The 14,556-nt window shown below is 36.2% G+C and overlaps 1 protein-coding gene across 2 annotated transcripts in view; it reads left to right on the forward strand.

The window, feature by feature from the left end:
* Positions 1–12,158, forward strand: part of LOC138703081 (amino acid transporter heavy chain SLC3A1-like) — a 28,900-nt gene extending 16,742 nt beyond the window's left edge. For both annotated transcript variants that reach the window (XM_069830654.1, XM_069830655.1), the window contains exons 5-7: positions 2,223–3,173; positions 7,752–7,993; positions 11,730–12,158. In XM_069830654.1, coding sequence (XP_069686755.1) covers positions 2,223–3,173; positions 7,752–7,993; positions 11,730–11,955 — 1,419 coding nt within the window. In that variant the 3' untranslated portion in view covers positions 11,956–12,158. The remainder of the gene's footprint in view (positions 1–2,222; positions 3,174–7,751; positions 7,994–11,729) is intronic.
* The last annotated feature ends 2,398 nt before the right edge of the window (positions 12,159–14,556 follow it).

Below are 14,556 nucleotides of genomic sequence, written 5' to 3' on the forward strand. Positions count from 1 at the left end.
TAAAAATAGCCTACTTTTTTTTACCAAAGCTTTTGAATTATTTTTCAGTCCATCTGCGAAGTTCCTGCTCCAAATCTTGTTATACTTTTAACTATTGTGTTAAAATACACCATACTGTATTATTTATGCGCAGAAAATAATTTTCTGAAATAGATAATCTATCACATAGTTCATTCCATTTTAATAAAATTAAGTTTCTTTTACGTCAAACATCTACAGTATATTCGACCTTCAAGAAGAGAAAAATTCTTACTTTTCACATGAAAGATTTATTCTGGCATCAATTGTGGTGCCTTGGAACATAAGTGTAAGATGAACTGCGTGCCTCGTAGTTATTCACGGTATCTGTCTCACTCCATTTTCTGTTTAATATGCCACGAGGTTTTCTATATGGTCTTAAGTTCCTTCAATGGAACAGTGAAAAGCGAGACAAGTGGCCAACAGACTAGGAGATCATACAGATTCTTGCTCATACCTTCAGATTACTTGACAATCATGTACTTTTTAATCATTTTTTCTCGCCTTCTCCCTTCTTTCATTGCTTCATTTCACTTGTTTGGTTTCGCTCCATTATCTAAGTAACTTAATGGATATGTCCTGCCTGTGGTAGTATTTATTTAATCCTTAAATTCATTCTTACCTAACCTGAAAATTACTTACCGGTACCGGAAAAAAAATGCTTCATGCAATCCATGGGATTACATAAATCCCCTGTTGCTTTTCTCATACTGGTACAAATCTTACATATATATTGTACAGGATGAATACTAAATGCCATCTTCGAAGACCGAGGCATGATAGGAGTGTTGTGGCGAGAAAATTCAAGATAGGAACTGTCATGGTATGATGATTAGTTATGGAGTTATTAGAGGCAATACCCACAAGTCAAATGGGGTAATAGTTACTTTTGATCCATAGCTCGTAGTAATTTATTGGAGTTAAATATCAACACAACACAACAAAAATGTGATGTGTACGACATGTACTTCTCCCTGAAATAGTCGGATTTCTTGGCTGTAGCGCAAGAACTGCGAAGCAAGTGACTAGCTGGTTTGTGTTCAAGTACTGTACTGTGAGTTCTCTGTGCAGTGTCCAGTTCAAACAGATGTTAAATATGTTTCTGTTTCGCATTATGAAGTAAGGAAAGCACGTGATGTTTACATTGCGTACATCAAGCAGGCACCGATTTTCAAAGCATGCTGTTCGACCCACCTGTTGTCCGGCATTGAACTGAATTCTAGCAAACTTTTGTGCGTGGTGCTTAGATTGACGAAACCGCAATTTGGAAGTGCGGGCTGTTTCACGAGGACATGTGTTACAGTCTGAGCTTAAACCTGTGCATACAGAAGCATTATCCATGAAAATAACACTTGCCCCATTAGACATTTGGGAAAACTGCAAGATAGGGTATTGGTTCCTATCTTATTTATGCTTGTTTCGACGTGGTTTATTGCACCCTGGTCTTCGAAGACAGCATTTATAGTCGCGACGCTGTTATTCGCGGCGTGACTCCTCCACTTTGTGTGCGTCTTAGGAAGTGAAGGCTCTATAAAATCTAGGTAGGTAGTATCGTTCGCCATTTTTGTTCTTTCGTTGCCGAGCTACCAGACGAGCAATCTATTTGCCACACTGTTAAACATTATCATGTCATAGCTCCTATGATAATAAATCAAACGCACTGTAATTCAGCAAATAACGTTCTCGTGTGCTTTCTGCAAACGCCAACGAAAGAGCCAAAATGGCGGGCGATTATATTATGTATTTTTTTTTAATTGGGTTATTTTACGACGCTGTATCAACATCTAGGTTATTTAGCGTCTGAATGATATGAAAGTGATAATGCCGGTGAAATGAGTCCGGGGTCCGGCACCGAAAGTTACCCAGCATTTGCTCGTATTGGGTTGAGGGAAAACCCCGGAAAAAACCTCAACCAGGTAACTTGCCCCGACCGGGATTCGAACCCAGGCCACCTGGTTTTGCAGCCAGACGCGCTGACCGTTACTCCACAGGTGTGGACTATTAAGTATTTATCGAGCCTTAGGAAATGCATAATGTCATCAGTATCAGCAAATCACAAGACGCACACATTTAAATGTAGCCGACCTGCAACGTGATTGCTGCCGGAAATAAGAGCGACGGGACTATAGTATTCACCCTATATATATGTTATGTAAATAAAAAAATAATTTGATGTACCTAACATTATTATTTTATTTTTACAGGATGAAAATTCAGATGGCATTGGTGACCTCCGTGGTATTGGTAGACAAGCAGAATATTTCACTTCCATAGGTGTTAAAGTAGTACGTCTGAATTCGATATTTTATGCAGAACATTATCCTGAGAATTATGATCAAGTTCAGAATTTGACTGAGATTGCACCGGTTCTTGGAACCATTAAAGACTTCAACTATGCTGTTAATATGTTGCACAAACGAAACATATCTGTGGTATTAGACCTTCCAGTGAGTCCCTACATAAAGCAACTGACACTCAGGGAAAAGGAGAATCAAGCCGAAGCAGACATAGATAATGAGAGAACCAATTGGATTCCTTTTATGGATTTTATAATGGAAAATGAAAATGAAACGGAAAATAGACTAAGTGCAGAAGCACCTAATCGAATAAAGAGAATGGAGATACAAAGTGATAATATGATAACTAATGCGATAAGTTATTGGTTAAAGAATGGAGTGGATGGAATCTACTTGAAAGGTCTGGAATATTTGATAGACGAACCAGACTTTGCTGCACAAGTTCGAGAATGGAAGAAAGTCACTAAGAGTTTCAATCAAGGTTTGGAACATGAGAAAATTCTCATGTGTAGCATGGATGTATTGAACGATCTTGATGTCGAGGAAGACTCTAGGAAAGTCACCGCTGTTCTTAACAATATGGACCTTATTGATGTTCGATTGGACATTATAAATGGAGGAATTAAGGGCTTGAAGAAGCAAGTAGATACTGTGGTTAAAGTGCTATATAAAGAGCCAAGCTATCCTTGGATTCACTGGCACATGGGAAGCATTGATACCAAGCGTCTAACCTCTCAGCTGCCTATTGCAAATGCAAGTCTTGCTGCGATCATGTTCGAAATGATGCTTCCAGGAACGCCGTCAGTTTTTTACGGAGATGAAATTGGACTTGAGGATCTCAAGGATCCAGATGGAGAGGTACTTACATAATGTTGTTTTTCATTCTGTAACTCAATGATGTTATTTTCCTGCTGTCCCATAGCCAACAGTTCACATGTGGCCAGTAGGCTGAGCCACACTCCCAAGAATGCTTACTGCATAAGTTAGGTTAATAGATCAAACATAGCATCCCATGATATTTACTTTAAATTATGTTGCAAAAAGCTGTCCATTTACATATCTGACCCGTTGCGCGAAAAGGGACCTAAAGTCGTGAAAGAAAATTTTACAGGAGAACAAAATAACGAATTTGCGATGTAAAAACTGCATTTCTATGTTTTGACATCTTGCGCTACCTGTAGGCTTTTTTTTACGTACTAAACTAGGACGTAGTTTTACACAGTGCTTCTTAAATACCTAAATCTTTCTTATAGTTGCTAAGAAAACAAGTGAAAACTTTAATTACATTTTTCTCGAAAAGTACATAAAGTAATATCAAGATTCAATAAGTAATATATTAAAAACTATAGCACCTAGAACCATGAACTTTTTTTAAATGCTCAGTATTTCATCCTCTTTTTGAAACCACAAAAGACAAAAAAAATGAAAAATCCGACTTTAGGTCCCATTTCCTGCAACTAGTCACATACCGGTATACACTTTCTTAACACATTTGTAAAGAATTGGTTCACGTGGGAAAATTAATCATTGATAGTTGATAACATCTTCTTTAGAATGCTGTCTTAGTTCCTTTGATGTGTAAGAATTTCTCCTGCAAACCCTCTCTTAAAAATTTTTTTCTTATTGTCTAAAGGCAGACTGCTTGGTTTGTATGGATTGTAACCATTAATTTTCTGACTTCCCAGTACAATCTGGCCAAAATCAGTGCTCCTGTCTTAAAAGTTTTTTTTTAATGGTGGATACGGTTGGAGGTTAAAATGTCCATTTCAATACGTCCACAAACAGAAATGTCCACTAGAAAAATGTCCATAAAAATTAAATGTCCACAAATATAAAGTTCACTTATATAAATGTCGATAAAATTAAATACCCATTTATATAAATGTCCATAGAATTAAATGTCCACAAATTCAAAGTTCACTTATATAAATGTCGATAAAATTAAATACCCATTTATATAAATGTCCATAGAATTAAATGTCCACAAATACAAAGTTCACTTATATAAATGTCGATAAAATTAAATACCCATTTATATAAATGTCCATAGAATTAAATGTCCACAAATACAAAGTTCACTTATATAAATGTCGATAAAATTAAATACCCATTTATATAAATGTCCATAGAATTAAATGTCCACAAATACAAAGTTCACTTATATAAATGTCGATAAAATTAAATACCCATTTATATAAATGTCCACAAACGCAAAGTTCACTTATATAAATGTCCATAAAATTAAATATCCATTTATATAAATGTCCATAGAATTAAATGTCCACAAATGTAAAATGTCCTATACACGAGATCATGTTTTTAATGTATAAACACACAGAAATCTCCAATTTACAATGAATTTTTTATTGCATCTCTTGATCTTGACCTTCCTCTTCTGGCTGTCCATGCATTATTAAGTGATATGATATTGCACGAAGGTAGCGTTTTATACCATTCCTGTCTCCTATCTCCTCTGTCCGTTGTTGGTTTCTTTGGTAGCCTATTTTTTTTAACTGGAGGCCTAATATTTCGATGACCTACTCGAATTTGATGTAGCGTATGAGAGTTTTGTTCTCATGTTGTTCATTTTTGATGTTTTGAATTAACCTCCTAACACTTGCATGATGAGCAGCGACCATCTTCTGAAATTTACTATGAAATGCTTCCACTGCATTGTTTGTTCGTTGGTGTCCATGAAGAGTCAGCTTATACATGTTTCAAATTGAATGCGGACTTTTTTATACTGGACATTTTTGTATGTGGACATTTTTTACTGGACTTTTTCCCTTGGACATTTTGCTCTGGACATTTTTGTTTGTGGCTATTTTTCCTCTGGTCATTTTGAAGTGGACAATTTAACCTGGAAGTGTGGATACTTACCGTTCGTCATTCGCCTGCATGAAGCCAGTTGTGTAGACCAATTTACTGACAGAGTCCTTAACCAGACTGTGCCATAGGAGGTTGATCCACGCTACACCCGCAATAAGACGAGATGATAATGGATTTGTTGTGATGCCACAAGGGAACCAGAGCTCGTGTGTTATCTGGACCATGAACTTGGGCCAACACAAATCATATATCGGGGGTAAGCTTACACCAGACATCTAACTCAAATCCACAGGATTATGAGTATAGTACTCTAGCTATTGGATCGTCATGGTGGATGTCTTAAAAGTTTTACGATAAATAAAATCATAGACGACCAAACTGGAGGAGTATTGCAATGTCAATCCAGAACTAATAATTTTATAAGTAATTGATTAACTAGTGGACTTACTCGTGTTAATTATGTAAGTTTGTGCGGCTTACAGCTGTTTCGGTGTCTGAGTAGGCTCTGAGGATGGTGGGATGAAGCACCGAAACAGCTGTAAGCCGCACAAACTTACATAATTAACACGAGTAAGTCCGCTAGTTAATCAATTACTTATATTCAAGTGTTAAAAGTAGTGTACACAAGATTCAAAATGAATAATTTTATCTTCATATACCATTTCATTGCTTTAATGGGTTTATCATTGGTACAAAAGAAACACTGCAATAAACAAGTACAAAATACATACACTCGAAGAAAAAAAGCACAATTCAGTGAACTTTCAAGATGGATTACAAAGACTGAATACTGCCGAGTACTAATAGCCAAACCTTTCTGGTCAGTATCCTCGAAAGTTTATCTGAACCATCTAGCTGCGCTGTAACTGGTAACTATGGACAGCAAGGAAATAACCTCACTTAATAAGTTGTGTTCAAGTTCTCTTAAGCCAAATGTATTGTTGAATATTTTCATTTTTAGGGGAGTACAACTGATGGTCCCATGTTGTGGCTTCTTTACAGCACATAAAAGAATCCCATCCTGTATGGGAGGACTCCATTTATTGATCATTTCTCACCTACATCACAATAAATTATTCTGCTAATCATTCATTACCTATATTGTCATCAGAGTAATATTAATTCCTTCTTTCAGTTTTCGCCACTTCAAAAATATAATTTGGAAGTGCTGGACTAGCAGTTCAGTCAAGCCAAAAAAAGAAAATCACATCATCAAAATAGAATGCAATTAGAATATTCGGAAAAATATTTAAATTAATTCATGTTACATCCATTTTATTCCTCGATACACAAGAATACTTGTTTACGTTACTATTTCGTAATAAATTTTCTTTACAAGTCAGATTCCAAATTCCAGGTTCAAGGACAGTCGGAAGAATTCACCTCTAATTAGATTGTTACCTCTTTTTAATACATGGAATTATATGAATACTATTTATTTATTTTTGAGAAGAGATGTTGTATTAAAAAACAAATTTATTCAAACATGACTAATTAAGTGACTACGTTTCTCTGGCATTACATTCTGATTTCATTGTACATTTTATAAATTCTGCTGTAAGCATAGTGTTTTGTTTATGTGTTAATATTTATTTTTTTAATGTTATTTGTGTGAATAAGGTGCTTTATGGATAATACATCTGTGTATTACTCGGCAAAAGCCAGTGGAGTCTTGCAGTCCAGTGCACCACTTGTACTTTTTCTGTGTTCGTATAGCATCATCGTGATAGTTCACATTATGCCCGCGTCTCCACTCGCCTCAGTCGAGTTATACTTTTAAATAAGATTAAATAAATAAATACATAATACACAAGAGATGATGTGAATGCTAAAGTATTTGAAGAACATGATTAATGTAACTAAATTTATATAATAAATAGAGAAGATATAGGCAATTCGGTATCTCGTGAAACTTACCTGCATGTCACGGGAGGAAGAATGTGGACTGACATGCTTCCCTCCCTTACGATGAAAGAGTAATGGAACAGAGAAAAATTCTCTCCGGCGCCAGGATTTGAACCCGGGTTTTCAGCTCTACGTGCTGATGCTTTATCCACTAAGCCACACCGGATACCCACCCCGGCGTCGGATAGAATTGTCTCAGATTAAGCTCCAACTCTTGGGTTCCCTCTGGTGGCCGTATCATAGATGTCTATGAACGTAGGACCGAAGTCCACACATGTGCTGAGGTGCACTCGTTATGAGTGACTAGTTGACCGGGATCTGACGGAATAAGCGCCGTCTTAAATCACGAAGTGATTTACGCATATCATATATATTATTTTAATGTACCGAAGTACATATGATATTTCCATGCAGATATTCTGCGTCATGATACGATGATGACTGACGCAGAATATCTGCATGGAAATATCATACGTACTTCCCTCCCTTGCTACGCTCCTACTGAGCAAGCGATCTCACTTACCCCCACCATAAGGTTCTTACTATATGCTACAGTGCATGCAATCATTTGGTTTCACGAGATAACGAATGACCTATACTCTGTTTCTAATAAAGAATTCAAGAAAAACAGGAAATTAATCCTTGTAAAGAATTGTAATGAATTCATTGTTTGTGATTTCGTGAGTATGAATTTCTTTTCAGAGAAGAGATATTAGTCATACTCATCATTTGTCACCGATGCATTGGACAGCACAGTATCCAGGACTGGGTTTCACCCTAACTGACCTGTTGCCATGGTTACCTTCCTCCAGTGCTTGGTCGAATGTTGCAGCTGGTCATCAGAAAATAATACAGTTACTTTCAAGACTTCGAGATGAAGCACCATCCATATACATGAACGGAGTTTATAAAGATCATGAAAATCTACCAAACTACGACATAAAGTGAGTATTTACAATTAAATATTATGGATTACCTTTGAACATTGTTATAGGGGAACAACTTAGTAAACTCCGTTGGTCTGCACATGCGTCAATCATAAAGAGTGAAGGTAAGCATTCACTACATCGTATCACACTCATTGGACGAATCGCATGGATCAGATAAAGACAATCTTTGCTGTAATTGTTATGTAACCGCATTCACTACATCGTATCGTACGCATCGGCTATTGGCAAATCCGTCCACGTTTCTCGGGTGAGCAACTTTTCCGATGCTTGCGATCATGGCCTCCTTTAATAAATCAATTTTAATTGCTCAACTGTTACTATTATGTTGTGCCATGTTCAGTGTCGCGCCAAAATGGCAGACGGAAAACTTATTTCGCTTGTAGAAAATAGCGAAGAATTATATAATTTAAGGCATTCCCATTACAGTAATCAAGTCGTGTCTTACATATATATTATGTAACCAATATCTCTTTCGTTTCTTCCTCTTCAATTAAGCTTCAATTAAGACGCATGAAGCAATTACAAATTCTTATTCGCTAATATTCATAATTAATAGACCTAACCTCAAACTCCTCTGTTTTCAGCAATGTCAACATTGTACGACATCATGTTTTAAACAGCTGTTAGGGAATCTGATGAGGCGATGAGGTGAAGCCATTACAGTGAACGCATTGCACTTAAAATATCCGTTGCATGTGATTCGTACGAGGAGTGCGATACGATGTAGTGAACGGTTACCTTGACAATATACTATTCACCTCCTTCTTCCTAATTGTCAGCCAATAACCGAAGAAGGTATTACTTACCTAGACTTTCAGTGACGCAGAATATTTTCGCATTTTTTGTACTTAGGCCCTAATAATAACACTAAAAGTTGTAGTTAGATTCTAATAAGGAAAAAAGCATGTTGAAGAGTATTGTTTGCACATTTTTAAGATGTTTGAGTCAGCGCAATATAACAAATGCAAGACTTCTTAATTGAGATTTGTTTTATACTACTGTAGTGCGGGAAAATATGTTTTTGATGTAGAAAATCGATCAGCGATAAACTTTCTTGAACAGATAAGTGAGTATTGCAGTGTATGAAATCGTCTAAATAAATTCTACTTTATGTTGAAAGTACCCCATGTTAATAGAATGAGTCAACAAGATATCATTATTTGTTAAGTTTATTTCTGACTAATGGTCTGTCAAATAGCGGGTACATAAACATCATTTATCTTCTAAACCCAACCATGCTTTAAAACTAAGCATTTATTGTTTTAATTGGTTTCATTTACCTAAAGGGACAAACTAAAATGTTTAGTCAGTTGTCTCCAGTCTTTTCAATTGGATTTTTGTAACAGAAATTGGGTCCCCACTTAATGTAAAGATATAATTGTGTCTGCCTTTTCACAGTATATGGAAAATACAAGTGGAAAAAATGTATTGGTCACATTAAAATAACAAAGAACAATATTTTTCTAGTGTTAATGTAATAGACAGTGAAACTGACAGAATAATTTCGTTAGGAGAATGTTTAACTGATAGCAATGATGCATCAGATGACTTGTCAATCGGTAGCGACAGTGGTTCAGATTAAAGGAAGGAAACTCCAATTCTGCCTCCAGTACAGTGATAAGGTTTAGTAACCTCCCATAACGGAGTTTTCCCATTTGTTAACCTATAGATGGCTCATTTTGTTTGATAATATTAGACAAGGCATCTTGATGTTAAAAAAATTAATTCACAGTTTGCTATTGAAGTGATGTCACTTATCATACATGGTGATTTCATCTGTAGGCAAGATTAGAAGATATGTGCAGGGCTGCCAAGTAAAAGTTGACATCAGTTGTTTTCTAAGATTTGTTAGCTTGTCAGCATGTGGTACCCATATGTCAGCTTTTTACATCAGTGCTGTTCCAGACTCCATTTTGTATCGTTTGGTGGTTTATTTCAATTTTCAATTTAAACTATTATAGAGACTTCAAAACCCATTTAATGACTCCATGACAGAACTTTACTCTTCTTCTAGCGTATATTGCCTGTGTTTATTTCAATTTGCCTCTGCAGAAAGAGTCGCTATGCACATATTTTTAAAAAGATTTGAAATCTGACTTGCTGCATAAATTGCTCTGTCATATCGGTTTGTGAAAACTGATGCACTATCTGGTCCTAATCTTATAAGTCTTAATATGAATAGAGTTAATCAACTAGAAAATTCAGAGTTGTTTATTGGTTTTATATGTAAACAGCTTCTCAGAAAGCAAACAGGCAGACAGACCAATACTTTTTTTGAGGGGTCAGGGCTTTATTTTCTACTTCTGTCAAGTATTTTCAAGTGATTTGCCATTCAATGATGATGTTTGTAATAGCACATTTGCCATTGTAAATAATATGGGAAGTAACTTTGACCAAGTTCATTGTTTTTTGCAATAGATACTGTATAAATATGGTCTTCACTTCTCAGATGATGATAGGAATTGTTTGTATGATCAGTTTATGCTTTACAAATGTAAACATAAAGATTTCACAAACATTTTCCATAGTTCCAATTCTGAGGAAGTGTTGAACAATCTTTACAAAGAATTGAACTTTATTAGCAGTCCAAAGTATGACAAGTTACGGAAAGTTTTACAGCGTATGACATTACCACACAATAATGAAACAGAAGAGAGTTTTTAGTTTAAACATACAAGTATCACGCAAGATGGGCAGCACTTCCAGCAGCTATTGTGTGGATGGTAAGTACCGAATGTTATTAATATAACATATCCTTTGAAGAGGGGAAAAATTCAAATATCTTGGAGCAACAGTAAAAAATATAAATGACACTCGAGAGGAAATTAAATGCAGAATAAATATGGGAAATGCCTGTTATTATTCGGTTGAAAAGCTTTTGTCATCTAGTCTGCTTTCAAAAACACTGAAAGTTAGAATTTATAAAACAGTTATATTACCGGTTGTTCTGTATGATTGTAAAACCTAGACTCTCACTTTGAGAGAGGAACAGAAGTTAAGGGTGTTTGAGTATAAGGTGCTTACAAAAGTATTTGGGACTAAGAGGGATGAAGTTACAGGTGAATGGAGAAAGTTACAGAATTCAGAACTGCACATATTGTATTCTTCACCTAACATAATTAGGAACATTAAATCTAGATGTTTGAGATAGGCAGGGCGTGTGTCACATATGGGTGAATCCAGAAATGCTTATAGAGTGTTAGTTGGAAGACCTGAGGGGATGACCGAGACATAGATAATATTAAAATGGATTTGAGGGAGTTGAGATATGATGCTAAAGATTGGATTAATCTTGCTCAGGATACGAACTGGTGGCGGTCTTATGTGAGGACGGCAATGAACCTTCTGGTTCTAAAAGCCATTTGTAAGTACGGAAGTACGTGAGTTTAATTCCGGCAAAGTGCTGTGACTTCGTGAAAACGTTTGCTGGGACTCGTTCTATAACAAACAGAATAATGCTTCTCCACTGTGAAATGAGTGATAGCATTTACACTGAATATGTTTCAGACCTACTTCTTTTGTTGCTTACAATTTGTACTCTAGGTCACTTTTCCATTACAGTATTTACTTGTTCACAAACTTTCAAGTTTGGCTGGGGGATTCGACCATAAGCCTGAAAGGTTACCTTCTAAAACGACTACCTATATTATTTTTTTTAAATTATTTTATTTTTTTTCATTGTTACACTTATCATCTGACTTTGTACTGAATAATTTGTTTTGATTTCTAGGACTGTTGGCAATGATATTATAATAGTGGAACGATCTTATCCTCGTCTCCATTCATATGTAGTTGTCAGCAACTTTGGAAGCCAGACACAAATAAAGGATCTCTCATCCATATACTATGGAGGCGAAGTTATGGCAGATCTTCGAGGAAGAATTGGTCACTACTTGGATTTTCATGCTCTTACATTGTTTGCTGGAGAATCTCTTGTTATAAAATTGCATAAATAAGAAATATTTAAGCAATTTAATTACATGACTTTAATTCCAATGGAGAAAGTCTGAACAAATGAAAGTTTCAGCATAAGTCTGAACTAAATTGTAGTGAGTAATGAAGGTAAACTAACAGTCTGTAATTACCCTGGAGTTAGCTTCAAGTATTAAAATGTATTTTGTGAAAAAGAGGAAAGTTTCTATTAGAAGTTTTAATTTCTCCAAATAATGATGCTATTGGGTCATCCATATATCTTGGAACCGGAGCTGTGTGAAGTGCCTCAGCTGACAATGCGTTTGTGTGGCGGAAGGGGAGCTGTCTGCGGGGATAACTGGTTTATTCAAGGTCTCGCAACACAGTTTGTTCTGTGTTTCAGTGAGAGCAACACGTGAAGTGAAGTGAAAGTAATGTCAAATAATATCCCTAATTATTCTATTGCACGTCAGATGTTTATTTACTATTTGTATGTCTGTACCAAATCCACTCGTGCTGTCAGGAGATTATTTCAAGAGAATTTCCCAGGTGTTCAAGTTCAAAGTTTGAGACAATTCATAGATTAGTTAATAAATTTCGTGAAACAGGAAATATTCTTGATAAGAAGCGAAGAAGGTGACATACAGTGCTCACAGAAGAAACCCTTGATGACATTTGACAATGCTCGGAAAATTCCCCTAAGAAATCTCTTGGCTGTCTTTCTCAGCAAAAGGGAATTTCTTATGGTTCTGTACAAAGGATACGAAGTTACTTAAGTTAAAACCCTATAAATGTACATTGGTGCAAGACAAGAACTTAAACCAGGTGATCCTATATGTAGGATTATATTTTGTGAATGAATTTTGAATAAAATGCATGACTGAGAAATTGATCCTAATCTCATTCTCTTTTCAGACGAAGTGTGGTTTCATTTACGTGGGTATGTAAATTCTCAAAACTGCCGATACTGGAGTGCCGAAAAACCTAATCTATTTCATGAGGAACCTCTTCATGATGAGAAATTAGGGGTGTGGTGTGCAGTTTCCGGTGAAAGAATAAGAAGCCCAATTTTTTTTTTTGAGGACACAATTAATAATAATAGATATGTGAACCAGTGGCGTATACTGGTTAAAGGGTTTGGGCTACCGCTGACCCTATTATTACACAAAATATATCTAACAATTACTTTAATTTTAATTACTATGGTAAAACTAATAATACAAAATTATTACATTATGTTATATTATAAACTTTTTCTTTTGTAATTTCCTTGGGCTACCGCCGGTAGCCCCGGTAGCCCGCAAAATACGCCCCTGATGTGAACTATATTTTACAACCCTTTTTTTGATGAATTAACCGAGAGGGAACGTAGTTTCAGCAGGACTCAGCGATGGCTCATACAGCCAATGTTTCATTGCAGGCAATTTGACGAGTGTTTGACGATAGAGTTATCAGCAATAACATATGGCCTTCAAGATCCCCTGATTTAACCGCCTGTGACTATTAGCTCTGGGAATCATTAAAAGATAAAATGTATAAAATGAATCCACACACACTTTAGACGAACTTAAGGATATCATTTGCCAAGAGATCAATTCAGTTTCTCAAAGAGAACTAAGAAAAGTAATAGATAATTTCATAAGAAAATTGCAAATGTGTGTTGAATACGAAGGCAGGCAGTTCCAGCATGAGTACTGGTACAATACTTTTAAAGTTAAAAAATATCCATTTAGGCCTACAGGAAACTACAAAAAATCCATAATAATTGTCTTTATATTAGTTAATTAACTCGATCACCAGACAATGACCGTTTTCATTTCTTAGCACGTTAATTTAGCACTAATTAAGTGAAGTGCAATATGCTGCCATCTAGTGAGCAAAAAAAGTTCGATTCTTGCCATGAGTGGAGTGTTATCTTTATTCTAGGGGCTTCGTACTTCACCCTTGTCTTGCTTTCAGACATTCAAATAAAGAAAATCTCATCCAGAGAATAGGCGTCTGGAAAGGTTCCCAAAATGCTGGCTGCGTTTCCACGTTGGATGGCAATTCCTATTCGTTGCCGTAGGTAATTGATGCAGTGAGGGTCTCCAGTAACAGTCACCAAACTTCTGCCAATTTCGGAAACTAGGTCTTTTGCTTCTTTATACCAGGAGCCTAGTGTTTCGACAGCAAAGACGATGAAGATTTAATTGTCTACGACATTTACTGCATACGGCAGATTCTGCTGCAGGGCTTGCGATTTTAAAAGATGATGGCAAATGGGATGGAACTAAGGTATCCACGCATGTTGTATCCCACATTAGCGATTTTCCTCTGCTCCACGGGACCAAGGTTAATCCAGCAGGGTACTTTCCATTGGTGCGACTAATCCCAGTGGATTCTAAAATAGCAGGGATACCAGAAGATGTTAATGCTCTCTTGATTATGTTGTTAATTGTAGAATATCTAAGAAAACGTCCCTTACTCTTGACACAGCTCAGAGCATGATGACCGAAAGTGTCGACAACTTCCCCGCATACACATTTATGTGGTAGGCAGATATTGCATCCAAGACGTAGAGCAACTGCAGTCTTAAAAGACTTGTTGTCCATCAGCGTTCCAATATTTGGGGAAGGTAGAGCTTGTAGCCAGGAACCTGCTTCTTT

The sequence above is a fragment of the Periplaneta americana genome, chromosome 7 (assembly GCF_040183065.1).
Source record: "Periplaneta americana isolate PAMFEO1 chromosome 7, P.americana_PAMFEO1_priV1, whole genome shotgun sequence".
Classification (NCBI taxonomy): Eukaryota; Metazoa; Arthropoda; class Insecta; order Blattodea; family Blattidae; genus Periplaneta; species Periplaneta americana.